Source organism: Lontra canadensis, unplaced genomic scaffold, assembly GCF_010015895.1.
Source record: "Lontra canadensis isolate GAN:19392208 unplaced genomic scaffold, GSC_riverotter_1.0 scaffold92, whole genome shotgun sequence".
Classification (NCBI taxonomy): Eukaryota; Metazoa; Chordata; class Mammalia; order Carnivora; family Mustelidae; genus Lontra; species Lontra canadensis.
In genome coordinates this window covers 4,413,288-4,427,712 of record NW_022631086.1, presented here as the reverse complement: position 1 = coordinate 4,427,712, position 14,425 = coordinate 4,413,288, and the positions used below count along the sequence as shown (strand labels likewise).

General features: G+C 38.4%; 1 protein-coding gene across 3 annotated transcripts in view; it reads left to right on the top strand.

Annotated features, from left to right (window-relative positions):
- Positions 1 to 14,425, top strand: part of TFB1M (transcription factor B1, mitochondrial) — a 72,089-nt gene that overhangs the window by 14,843 nt on the left and 42,821 nt on the right. For all 3 annotated transcript variants that reach the window (XM_032836420.1, XM_032836419.1, XM_032836418.1), the window contains exons 3-4: positions 3,858 to 3,966; positions 5,249 to 5,400. In XM_032836420.1, the coding sequence (XP_032692311.1) occupies positions 3,858 to 3,966; positions 5,249 to 5,400 (261 nt within the window). The remainder of the gene's footprint in view (positions 1 to 3,857; positions 3,967 to 5,248; positions 5,401 to 14,425) is intronic.

The following is a 14,425-nucleotide window of genomic DNA, read 5'->3' as shown; positions in this document are numbered from 1 at the left end:
ACCTATCATATTCTATATTATAGATCATTCTCATATAGTTTACCTAACACTTTTGCCCAGCACTTCAACAATGTTTGGTTTCCTGCTATGTAGCAAGTCAGGAAGAAGGTAATATCACTAGGCTGTGCAATTAATGCTTTAGCTCATTGTTCAGTGCTGGTTGCCATGAGCCCTTCATGATGAGAAGGTGGAATAAAACATACAAAATGACCAGTCAATATAGTTCTTTGTTCTGAAGGAATTTCTGATTGTGTCTAGTTCCAAGAGTTGCATAAATTATTCCTCATCAAATTAGACCACCAACAAATTACCTAGGTGGACCATAGTTACTTGCCTCCTGTAGAAAAACTATCTCTAAGATCTAGACTTAGAAGAGAGATTTTTTTAAGGCACCAAATAAAGAATTCTCCTGAATTGGTTTCTTCATTTTTATTAAAGGCATTCTCCATTATTTTGTTCCCTAGATCCCTTATAAAACTTAATACTAGAAAAAAACAATTTTCTCTCTAGGGGATTTAGTATAATTATTTCCAGTAGAGACTAAGAATTCTATAATTCAGTACATATATTGTGGGAGGATTTACATACATGCCTCTCCTTTTCATGGTTTGGCTTTCTGTTCTTTTACAGCCTTATCTAATGAATGCCTTTTACTCTAAGCTGACTTAAATCTCGTTTTGGAAGGATATAAGATTGGAAACTAAAATGAAAATGATAGAACAGTTTAAGAGTATCTGTAAAAATACTCATTTGACTGTAATCAAGTGGTTACATTCATAGTAGGCTATGCCTTTGAGCACCTTATGAGCTAACACCATCAGGGTTTTAAAGTGTGATGTTAGCAGTAGTCTTCTTGAAGAGCTATAATAGTGATCTTTCCCACCTCTGTACCATCCCCCAAATATTGTCATGATAATAAAAACATCTTTGTCTATTAGTGGTTGGTTAGAAAATGTTTGTGTGTCATTGCTGAAAATCATTAGGTATTTAAATAGCTATTGTCTGTAGTCATACTATGATTTCAGTTTGTATAGTGTTTCCCCCCCATAATTGCTTCAAGGTCTTCATTTAAAGCTGTGGTCACCAGTATTCATTCCTTCTACAGTGGCGTGTCTGAAAGGGGAAGATCAAGCTACAAAGTGGTCTTAGAAGAGGTACACCTTTTAAAAAATGGGAGTGTTTGCTTTCTCATTGGTTGAGACTTAAGTCTGAAGGGGAATCCAAAAGAAATGGGATAGAAATGCAACTTTAAACCTAGGACAGGAAGGTTAATGTGTATTAATATCAGTTTTCTGGTATGCTGCTGTGTGTGTCATTGTGGAAAAAAATGAACATTTCAAACATGGTTATCAAAGCATGTATATTAATGCCAAAGAGCCAAGCTTACATTGTTTTGTTGTAGTCTTAATTAGTAATTACTTTATTACTTTCTATATGTTGGTATCCTGAAGCATAAGCTTTTAGTTCTTCTCCCTCTTTGTTTTTGTTATGCTAATTTGTTTTAATTATGTGACGCATAATTAAAGAAAAAAACTAAAATTCTTCATTGATAGTAAATGCTATCATTAAATACACAATTTTTATTCAGTAAGAGTCTGTCCCACAGAGAGCTAACTGCTTTTTTATTCATAGTGTATTGAAGTTTATGTTTTTGATGATTTATTTTCTAGAACTCATCAGATTAAGTCTTAGCAAATCTTGGTAATTTAAAATAATCCGTAAGTACATTAATATCAGAGATGTGCAGTTTTGTGTTTTTTTTTAAGATTTTATTTATTTATTTGATAGACAGAGATCACAAGTAGGCAGAGAGGCAGGCAGAGAGAGAGGAGAAAGCAGGCTCTCCACAGAGCAGAGAGCCCGATGTGGGGCTTGATCCCAGGACCCTGGGATCATGACCTGAGTCGAAGGCAGAGGCTTTAACCCACTGAGCCACCCAGGCACCCCTGTGCAGTTATTTTTACTAAACTGCCATGACAAAACATAACAAACTAGGTGATTCCCAAATTGAAAATGTTTAGCTTCTTACCAGTATAAGCGTTTTCAGCTCTGTATTTCTGAAATAGTACTTGTATAATTTTACCTGATTTATCAGTGAAATTAATCTTTGCAAGTTTCTTTATCTTACAGATTTTGGAAACCTCAAATCTCAGTCTAGGAGGGGAAGTTTCCAGTTTTACAGTTGGTCATTCACTTATCAAAAAACGTGAAGCACCTACTGTGTGCTGTTGTAGCCGCAAGGGACATTCAAGTGAATGAGAAACAGGTACTACCCTTAAGGAGCATGTGTTACTACGTAGGAAAGAAGTATACACAATGGCACAGTACACAATACTACACAAGTGTAGTATGTTATAAAATGCTATAAAGAAGTATGTATGAGGCATAGCATTAACCCAAAGGCAGGAGTAATCTACAAACTGGGTGCCTTGGTCCAGGGTCTCCTCTAGCTTCTGTGATGTTTCTTTCATCCTTCCTGTCAGTTGCCAGAATTAGGCAAGAAAAGGGTTCGGAGAGAAAATCTGCTTTAACTGAGCTAGAGAAGCCGGACCAAGGGGTGCTCAGGGCCAAAGTTCCCTCATTTGGAGCCAAGGGTGACTGAGCTCCTTAAGGTGAGACTTGATGTCTAAAGAGGGTTTCCTCTTCCTTGTAATCTACTTGAGCAAGGATGTTTGTTCTCATTGATGCATTCACTTCTGCATTTTAAACTTTGTAAGCATTGGGAACTGCATTGGGGTTGGGTTTTTTGTTGTTTTTAAACCGAGGACTTCAAGAATCCAGTTTTGTGTTGGGTACAAGGGCCCTTAATGCAATACAAATGTGTAGACGGCTTAGCTTCAAGGCTCTTTTCAGCTGGGTGCGAACACTTCAGTACCGTGAGAGCTATCTCAAGGTATGGTCCTAAAGTGGATGAAATGATGAAAAATGAGAACGAAATGAGTACTCCCCCCTTTTTTTCTTTTTATATTTAGACTAAAGGAAAAGGAAGGAATGCAAATGGTTGGAAAGTAGAAATAGGCTGGGAGGTAGCTATGGGTAAAACAGGAAGGATAATTAATTCATTGGGTTTCAAGTGCCTGAATCAAGAAATAGGAAGATTAGGAATATAAGGGGAATATCTCAGAGTGCCACATGTAGGTTGGCAATGACACATGACTTTCTACTTGGTTTAAATCTACCGATAGATTAGGTTTTAGCTCTTGGTAATATGTAAAATTATAACCTTTATAACCTTTGTATATAGGTTATAAAAATTTATTGAATTAAGTTCATCTTTATGATTTATTCCTAAATAGTTCTCAATATTATAATGTCCTTAGTCTTTAATTTAAAAACTTGGAGATGGAGGGGGTGCCTCGGTGGCTCAGTCAGTTGAGCATCTGCCTTCGGCTCAGGTCATAATCTCCAGATCCTGGATTCAAGCTCTGCATTGGGCTCCCTGCTTAGCAGGGAGTCATTTCTCTCTCTCTCTCTCTCTCTCTCTCTCTCAAATAAATAAATAAAGATCTTTAAAAAAAAAAAATTGCAGATAAAAGTTGAGTTTTTGCTAAATCTATACAGACATGCAAGTCATTCTGGGGGTCAGAATTATGTTAATGTATTATTTGTGAAATTACAAGCTATTGCTCTACTATAATCTGTTACCATCACTGGTCATTCATATGTATTAGAATTGAAACTCTATAATTACCTATTGCAGTAGGCATGGTGTACTCTTAGTTCATTTAGTGACTACTCTTAGTCTGGCTTTTCAGATTAATGATCTGAAACAAAATATATAGGGAGAAAGAGAGAAAAAGACTATGTGTGTTTCACTGTTCTCTGAAGCTCATTTTATTGACCTTTTTGTAAATTAGATGCTTTCTGATGCAGCGCCCGGAAAACTGAGAATTGTCCACGGAGATGTGTTGACATTTAAGATTGAAAGGGCTTTTCCAGAAAGTCTTAAAAGACAGTGGGAGGATGGTAAGTGATTTTGGATTTTTTTCTTATTTTCTTTTAGAATTATTTATATTACAAATATTTATGTTGTTATGTATTATAAACGTGATTATATATTTATATTAAATATTATCAGAACAGAATTAAGTAGGTGGTATGCATTGTAAATTTTTCTGCTTTTCTACTTTTTTCCAGAATAATAAATCTAATTCCTTTTTCTTAATTTTAATTTACTTGTCATGTTTTTCAAATGTTTAGAATTTTCTTCAAATAAACATGCTATTCTTGTAATACCATATAAGGATGGGATACACTATGAAGTGTTAACTTCTTCCAAATGGTGAAAAAAGAAATGTTTTAGTAAACCATGCCCCATCTTATTTCCACTGTCTTGCCTTCAGTGACCTGCCAAGGCACTGCTCATCTGCAGGCTGTTGATTGGGTACCTGCTGTGTGCCAGCTCTTTGGGATACACTGAGAGGCGGGCTGTATTACTTGCCTGTGAAACCCTTCAGAGCAAATGGAGGCGCTGCTGGCCGGCCTCCATCTAACTTGCCTCCTGTCTCCGCCTTCCAACACACCATTCTCTTCTAAGCGCACTGCCTCCAGGTTTCCAGCCTTGCCCCAGCCATGCTCTAATTTCCTCTTTGAAACCTTATCTGACTGAGCTCTCAGGCATTTATGTGACTGTTACCTGCTCTCTTCCAGAAGCTCTCTGTGCTCCTGTCTTCCGTGATACCAGGTTCTCCTGTTCTTCCTTTTACATGGTGTGAGCTTTCTCTAGCTATTCTTTGCTGGTGGTTATTTTTCCCCCACCTCTTAGATGTTATTTCTGAGGTTTTTATTTTTTGGAGCATCTTCTCTTGTGCTGCAGATTGGCCTGAAGGACTTTGCTCCTGTGGTCCATTGACCATGCGTGTATCGCAGACACTTCCATCTTGGTGCGCGGCCTGTATCCCCTTCCTGGGCATCTGACCCTCTTGTCAGCTACATCTGGTGTAGGGACTTCAACCACATCATGTCCCGATCAAATTGTCTTTTCCCGCAAACCAAGTCTTTATCATATTTTTCCTAAGCCCAAAAACCTGAGGACTCTGAGCACTAATTAAGGTAGAATTTTTTTTCTTAATAATTCAAAGCTAATTATGAGAAAACATTGCCTTTGAAAAATAGAATGAAAAATACTTAGTAGATCTTTTCATATACTTTTGTTTATTACTATTAGTATCCAATTTGATTTAACTAAAATTATATTCAGAATCCATTAATAAAATCTTTACAAGTTGTTTTTTCTCCTACTAACCAGATCCTCCAAATGTACACATTATTGGAAATCTGCCTTTTAATGTATCAACTCCGCTGATTATCAAGTGGCTTGAAAATGTTTCTTGTAGAGATGGACCTTTCATTTATGGCAGAACCCAGATGATGTTGACTTTTCAAAAGGAAGTGGCAGAGGTGAGTTTTAACTTTTTTTGGCTATTTTATCACATGATCAAATTCTAAAATGAAATAATACTGCATTTTTTTCATAGACTATGTTTTCTAAGTTAATACTGCCATTACACACACAAACCAATAAGAGCTCAACCAAAAGTTGAGCCTTTAATGATGATGACAGGCATAAGTGCTCTAAGCACCCCACGGAGAACGTGAAAGCTATGCCGTCCGCCAAAAAGACAACGTAGTCCATGCAGGAACTCAGTAGGGCTATAGAACAATTAGAAACCGAAAAAACCGAGACTGGTGGTGATACAGGAATACGATGATGTTAAAGAATGTGGTAATCAGTTTGGAGAGGGGGAAGGAGGTTGGTGTCTCCTTATGCTGTACATAGGTTTGGCCCAATCCCTACCTTCAGCTGCGTCTTCTGTGCCTGCATTCCCATGGCAGGAATGTTCCAGATTCACTCTAGCAAGTAATCCTACAAGGTAGGCAAGGGCAGTTTGTGAGCTGCAGAGGTTTAATGAGGGGACCTGCAGACCGTTAAGTGTTTTTGAAAAAATTTTTCTTACGACCTACAAATACAGAAGAGGATCTGACATTTTTGTGTGGCTTAATAAGAATACCCGAGTCCCCACCGACTGGCGTCAGTGGTTATATTCCCAGCATCTTTGACACCCCCTCGTATCCCCATTGTGATTGTATCTCCTGTTCTCCACCTGCCACTGAGGTAATCATACTGTGAATTCTGGACTGTTCCCTGCTTAGTTTAAGCCATAGATTCCTAGCTGTATAATTAATATACTTTAGTTTTCTCCATTTTTGAACTTACGCAGATGGATTCATACAGCATGTGTTTTTTTTTATCCTGATTCACTCAGTGCTGCTCATAGCTATAGTTTATTTGTGTAGCTAGATACTACCCACTCTTCGACTAGCTCATAATTTGTCTGTCCCTTGCCATGTTTTGGAACCCCAAATTAGTTTCAGTGTTTGTTATTACAAAGAAAACGGTCATGAAGATTATTTATGTCACCTGGAGCACACAGGCAAGCTTTCCCTAGAGTATAAATCCAGGAGTAGCAGTGCTGGATTCTAAGTTCTGCAAATCTTCACTTTAGCTAGATGACGCTAAACTGTTCTCTGAAGTCATTATGCCTGTTTATATTCCCACCAAATACAAGTTCATTTTGCTCCACATCCTTACCAGTACTTGCAGTTGCCAGACTTGTGCGTTTTGGTTCATCAGAGCTGAGTGTTGTATCATTGTGGTTTTATTTTTGTTGTTTGCTGATTTTTTAATCAAATTGAGCACTGTTTTGCGTGTTTATTGACCTTTTAGATAACCTCTTTTTTATGAATTGCTTGCCTTGTGTCTGTTTTCTGTTGGATTGCTTGTCTTTTTCTCATGATTTGGAGGAGTTCTAACATTTTTCATACTCCTCTTGTTTAGTTAAATGTATTGCAAATTTCTTCCACTCTTTGGCATGTTATTGTCTTTACAGTGTCTTCTGAAGAGCAGATGTTTGTTTGTTTGTTTGTTTGCTTTTTAAAGATTTTATTTGTCTGATAGAGAGTGTGCAAGCAAGAGCAGTGGGTTGGGGCAGAGGGAGAAGTGGACTCAGCCCTTGGGCTGGAGGACCAACTGAGCCACCCAGGCACCCTGAAGAGCAGATGTTTTTAATTGTAAATTTATGGTTAGTGCTTTTTGTGTCTTATTGAGGAACTCCCTTTATATCCTATATCATAATGATCGTCTTCTGTATTATCTTTAGAAGTTTTATTTTTTTACCTTTCACATTTACATCTATAATCCACTTGGGATTGATTTTTGTGTGTGGTTGAAAAAGAAGCCAGTTTCACTGTTTTTAATATATGATCCTAATGAATCTAGCACCAGTTATTGGAAAATCTTTTTCATTGATCTCTGTCAACACCTTTGATATAATGATAAAGCCTATATAAGCACTGGTCTAACTGGAGACACTAAGAAGAAAGATTGTGTGAAAAATAGGAAACAGAAGGCCTAGCACAGAAGATACAGCAGGGAATCCTAAGAAGACCATTCAGTTCACATCAGAGCAGAGCAAGAATATAGTAAAATACTTAAGTTTGCATATACTGAGAGAATAGTTACATAAAGTTGGAGAGAATGTAGGATTGAATTAGTGATAAATGAACAGAAAATTAAGTACAATAGGGATTGAAGCAAATAAAGTATATCACTATTAGAGGAGTAAAAATATTATTGGGAAAAAAATCAATTGTTTATTTTGGGAACTTAAGGAAAAAAGAGGGACCTATATAAAAATAATCACAAAACTTTACTGAGAATCTCAGAAGACCACTTGAGACAAATCAAGAGAAATAGAGCCCTGGAAGAAAAAATGAGTATCATACAGATGCTTCATTTTTTCCAAATTATGTTTTTTCAATAACATCCTAAAATGTAGTGAAGTTCCCGGGATCATCTTGAGGAGTGGACCTGCAAGAATGGATGAGAAATTTTGAAAAAGAACATTAATGAAAGAAGGCTTACCTATCAGATATTAAAATGTATTTTAAAGCTGTAATAATTAGAAGCACTGTGACAGATTATGAGACAGAGTGGCTACATTCGAAGAACCAGATTGAGGAAAATGATTGGTTCATACATTGGCAGAAACAAAAGGAAAAAGATTATTTAACAAACGCTTGGATATTTGGTTAACTTCCATGAAATCATTTAATAATTCACCATATATAAAAAATGAACAAAAAATAAAAATAATTCACCATACATAAAAATTCCAGTTACTGGAGCCTGGCAGACACAGTGTACAGAGTGAGCTAAGCTGCTGCGACCCACTAGAAACTCAAGCAGCTCTGGAGGCACTTGAGGAGGTTGGGGGAGGGGGCGCGGGTGGTGATGCTGGACACACCAACTGAAAAGGTATTGTGGTAGCCTTACATGAAGAACCAGGAAAACCCTAATAGTGCTTTGGACTTGTTAAAGCATCAGTTAGAAGCTGCTAACCCAGAAAATCCAGAAGTAGAGCTGCCTCTCCTAGAATTAAGCAGAAAATGGGAGAGAAATACAAAGCTATTAGTAGAAGAAAGTAAAAAATTGAACATAAAGCTTTCTCAGTATGAACCACCTGAGGAGGGGAAGCATGCTGAATAGGATTCTTCTCAGTTGAAAAGACACCAAAAAGTGGTTTTGTATGACTCGAATAGTTTGTATAGTATATAATCTTTTATGAACAGATGCCATACAACTCTCTTGATAGATTGAATTTACCTGTATCATCACATTTTATTTGAAACACATCTACTGAGAAGCACTGATAATAACTCAATTAAAAAAAATAAAAAACCCTCCAGTTACTGTGTCTTCAGATTCATTCCTCTTTTCTGCAGTGTCTAAGCTGTTGTACTTAATTTATTTTTCATTTCAGGTATTTTATTTTTACTTCTAGAAGTTCCATTTGGGTCTTATATTTTCCCTTACCTCATTATGTTCATTCTTTCCTTGGCATCTTTGTGCATATATATAATATTTATAATAGCTGTTTAAAGGTCTTTGACTGTTAATTTCACTACCTCTGTTATTTCTGTACTATTTTACTGTTTGCTTTTTTCCCCCTCCTTTTTCAATGGGTCCTATTTTTCTGCTTCTTTGCAAGCCTGGAAGTTTTTGACAAGATACGAGATTTTGTGAGGATTTGTTTTGTTTTAACCTTCTTGAGGGCTTGGGTTGAGTGGTGGGTTTTACTCCGGCACATTGCTAAGTCACTTGCAGACTGGTTTGAAGGTTGCTTTTAAGCTTTGTTATGACAGGTTCTTATCAGCCTTTAATCTGAGGCTAATTAAGTCCCAGGACTAAGTTAAAACCTTTCAGAGGAATCCTTCTAGTGCCCTGTGTACTTCAAGAGCTCTTCACTTGGCTGCTGGGAATGCAAACTGTTTCTAGCCGTTAGTGAGCTCCATTTTGTCCTACTTTCTGATAGTACTTTCTCCAGCCTCCCAGCCTCCCAGCTTCATACTCTTACAGATCAATACTCAGCCAAAGACTTGAAAGGATCCCACTGAAAATCTCAGGAACTCCCTCTTTCCCATTCCCCATCTCTCTCTCTTTCTCTTTCTGTTCCCACATCCAGTAGTCTGCCTCACAAATTCTGGCTACCTTGGCCTCCCAGAGCTCTGGCCTCTGTCCTCTCACATCGAGGAGACCTCTGGGCTCTGTTTATGCTCCTGCCTATGCTGGAGCCGGAGTATATTTTCCAGACTGCAAGCTAGGCAGTCATAAGGTTCACCTTGTTTTTTATTTGCCTGTGTGGCAATGACAACGATAAAAGCAGCTATTACTTACGGAATGCCTACTAATAGCCACTTTACATATGTTTTAAGCCTCAAAGTCACCTCATGAAATAGGTATTTTTTTTAATTGACCTTGACATACAATGTTACCTTAGTTTAAGGTGTAACATAGTGAATCAGTGACTCTGTGCTTTATGCTATCCCCCCCCGCCCTGCCAATGGAACTACCATCTATCAGAATACAGCACTATACAGTACCACTCTCTATACTCCCTGTGCTGTACCTTTCATCCTTGTGACTTACTAACTTTTGATAGGAAAGAACACGGAGGTGGCTCAGTTGGTTAAGTGTCTTGACTCTTGATTTCAGATCATGATCTCAGAGTTTGAGATTGAGCCCTGCATCCGGCTTCACACTGGGTGTGGAACCTGCTTAAGATTCTCGCTCTCCCTCTCCCTCTGCCCCTCCATCCTCCCACTCCCTCTCTTTAAAAAAAAAAAAAACGAAGCTCAGGGATGTAAATTTTGTTCATCTTTTCAAAGAACCAGCTCTTGGTTTCATTGATCATTTCTACTGTTTTATTAGACTCTGTTTCATTTACTTCTGTTCTGATCTTCATTACTTACTTCCTTCTGTTAGTTCTGGGCTTTGTTCTTTTTCTACCTCCTTTAAGTGTAAGGTTAAATATACGAGGTTTTTCTTATTTCTTGAGATAGGCCTGTTTCTCTATAAACTTTCCTTTTAGAACCGCTTTTGCTATATCCCAGACATTATGGGATGTTGTATTTCCATTTTCATTTGTCTCAAGGTATTTTATAAAATTTTCCCTTTGATTTCTTTATTGACCCATTTGGGTGTTTAATAGTATGTTTTTTAGCCTACACAGGTTTGCATTTTTTCCAGTTTTTGTTTTTTTTTTTTTTTAAAGATTCTGTTTATTTGAGATAGCACAAACACAGCAGTGGGAAGGAGCACAGCGAGAGAGAGAATCTCAAGCAGACTCCTCCCTGAGCATGGAGCCCAATGTGGGGCTTGATCTCAGGACCCTGAGATTATAACCTCAGCCAAAATCAAGAGTCAGACCCTTAACCAACTGAGCCACCCCAGCACCCCTCCAGTTTTGTTTTGGTTTTTGTTTTTTTAATGGTAGTTGATTTTTTTTCTCATATCAGTTGTGCTTAGAAACTGCTTGATAGGACTTCAGTCTTAAGTTTATTGAGACTTATTTTGTGGATCAACAGATCTGTCCTGGAGGATGTTCTATGTCCACTTGAAAAGAATTTGTGTTTTGTTGTTTTCAGATGGAATGTTCTGTGTGTATCTGTTAAAGTCCATTTGGTCTAATGCATCCTCTAAAGCCACTGTTTCCTTGTTGATTTTCTGTCTGGGTGAAATATCAATTGATATAAGAGAGGTATTAAAGTCCCCTACTATTATTGTATTACATTTTGTCCCTTTGTGTCTGTTAATATTTGCTCTATATATTTATATACTTAGGCACTACTGTGTTGGGTGCGTAGATATTTATAGTTGTTCGGCCTTCCTGGAATGGATCCCTTTATTACTAACACCCTTCTTTTCTTTTGTTAGTCTTTGTTTTAAAGTTCATTTTGTCCAATGTTAAGTACTGTTACACGACTTTTTTTCCTTTCTCTTTCATTTGCATGGAATATCTTCTATCCCTTCACAGTAAGTCTGTTGTCTTTGGATCCAAAACAGTTCTCTTGTAGGCAACGTATAAATGGGTCTTATTAATCTGTCTGCTTGTCACCTGGTGTCTTTTGACTGGAGAATTTAGTCCGTTCACATTTAAAGTAATTATTGAAAAGTACGTACTTAACTGTGATTTTATTCATTGCTTTCTGGTTTTCTTTCTGGTTCTCTCTTCTCTTGCCCTCTTCCTTCTGATTTGATAACTTTCCTCAGTGTTGATCTTCTGTTCCTTTTCTCTAGATTTTTTTGTGTATCTATTATTTGTTTTGTGGTTACTAAGAGGTTGATATAAAACAACCTATGTATATAGTCATCTGTTTAAATTGGTGGTTGTGGGGCACCTGGGTGGCTCAGTGGGTTAAGCCTCTGCCTTAGGCTCAGGTCATGGTCTCAGGGTCTTGGGATCAAGCCCCACATCAGGCTTTCTGCTCAGCAGGGAGCCTGCTTCCCCCTCTCCCCCTGCCTGCCTCTCTGCCTACTTGTGATCTCTCTCTCTCTGTCAGATGAATAAGTAAAATCTTTAAAAAAAAAAAAAACTGGTGGTTGCTCAACTTTGAACATATTCTAAAAGTGTTACTATTTTATGGGCAGGGGGCTGCCCATGTTCTAGGTATTTAATGTCATATTTTACATCTTTTTATGTTGTGTATTCCTAATTATTATAGATATAGTTGATTTGACTACTTTTGTCTTAACCTTTATACTAGCTTTATAAGGGATTGATCTACTACCGTCAATGTATAATATTTACTTTACTAGTGAAATTTTTTCTTTGATGATTCTGTTCTAGTTTTGGTATTTTCTTTTCTGCTTGAAGAATTCCCTTTAACATTTCTTACAAGGCTGGTTTAGTGGTGATAAACTCCTCTAACTTTTGTTTGTTTGGGAAACTCTTTATCTCACCTCCAATTCTGAAAGATAGTCTTTCTTGCTGGGTGAGATTCTTGGTTATAGGATTTTTTGTTTTTGTTTTTGTTTTTTCCTTTTAGCACTTTAAACATATGTCTTCTGGCCTTCAGATTTTCTGCTGAAAAATCAGCTCTTACCAGGTGTTTCCTTGTGCATAACTAGTTGCTTTTCTTTCACTGCTTTTAAGATTCTCTTTGTCTTCAGTTTTTGAGATTTTAATAATGTGTCTCCATGTATACCTCTTTGGGTTCATCTTGTTCAAGGGTATCTGTGCTTCCTAGACCTGGATATCTGTTTTCTTTCCCAGATTAGGTAATCTTTCAGTTATTATTTCCTAAAATTAACTTTTCTTCCTCTTTTGCTCTTTTTTTTTGTGGTATCCACTATTATATGAATGTTAGTGTGCTTGATGTTGTCCCAGAGGTCTCTTACCCTGTCCTCATTTTTTTTCATTCTTTTTTCTTTTTGCTTTTCGACTTGATTGATTTCTATTACCCTGTCCTCCAGATCACTGATCTGTTCTTTTGTATCCTCTAATCTGCTGTTGATTCCCTCTGTTGTGTTTTTCATTTTGGTTATTGTATTCTTCAGCTCTGATTTGTTCTTTTTTTTATATTTTCTAACTCTTTGTTGAAATCCCCTCTGAGTACATCCACTCCTCTCCCAAGTTTGATGTGCATCTGTATAACCATTATTTTGAACTCTTAATTTAGGTAGATTGCTTATCTCTTTTTCATTTAGTTCTTTTTTGAGATTTTGTCTTGTCCTTTGTTTGGAACCTATTCCTCTTTCTGCTCATTTCGTCTGTGTTTATTTCTATATTTATTAGGTAGGTCAGCTACGACTCCTGGCATTGAAGGTAGTGGCCTTATATGGAAGGTGTGCTCTGGGGCCTAGAAATGCGGTCACCAGAACCAGGTACTATAAGGGTGCCCCCTGTGTTGGCTGTGTGCACCCTTCTGCTGTGACTAGCCCATGAGTCCAGCAGGTGCACTGGCGTGCCGGAGTGCCCTCTCCCCACTTTCCCAGCAGGAGTTTTTAGGGGCAACAGTCTCCACTGAGGCTATCTGCTCGGTGTGCAGACAGGAGCCAAGGAATGCCCGTTAGGCAGGCAGTGTGGCAAGGCAGGTCTGCAGGGGAACTCCAGGTTAGGGCAAGCAGTGCTAGCTAGGTATATGAATAGTGTCAGTCTGGTGCCTACCAGCATCAGATGTCTAGGCTGAAGGATGGCAAGAATAGTGCCTGCCAGCATTTCTGTTCTTGGATAAAGTTCTTACAGGACCCTGCCCCTTTGGCATGCTCCCTAAAACCACTCTGGAAATTTCCTTTATGTATGGCCCAGGCACTTTTCAAATTGCTGCCTCTGCGGTGGGTCTCAGAGCAAGTGAGATGGTGTGTGGTCTCTTTAAGTGTGGAGTCCAGTTTCCTCTAACTCTCCGGTTCTCTGGAAGTAAGCCCAGCTGATTTTTCAAAAACAGGTTATGGGAGCTTATCTTCCTGTGCAGATCCCCAGGGGTGGGGGAGGGGTGTGTGGTGTGGGGCTGTAACCTCTCAGTTTTCAGGGAGGACCTTTGCACCTGTGAAATCCCCTCCCACTTGGGGGTCTGAGTTCCAGGGCTTGGTTTCTGACCTGACCACGTCTTTGTCCTTTTCCCTTCTTGTTGTGGCTTTGTCTTCGTACTTACAGCTATCTAAGAGCTGTTATGAAAGTCTTCAGGTCATTCTTCGGGAGAGTTCCTCCATATGTAGCTGCAGCTGTTGTGTGTGCGTGGGAGGAGGTCTGCTCAGGGTCCTCCTCCTTAGCCATACTCTTACCTCCTGCCTGTCTGGAAATATTTTTGGTTGTCACAACTGAGGGGTGCTTTTGGTGTCTAGTGGATTAAGGTTAGGGATGCTGGTAAACATCCTTCAGTACACAAGATGGCCCCCCACAGCAGAAAAATACTCCACATTTACCAGCCCAAAATGTCAGTAATGCCAAGGATAAGAAACTTTGCTTTAGAGTATTTAGCCATAAAATCTTTTTCTTAGTAGTCTTAAAATTTTCCATCACGTGGGGCGCCTGGGTGGCTCAGTTGTTAGCATCTGCCTTCGGCTCAGGTCATGATCCCAGGGTCC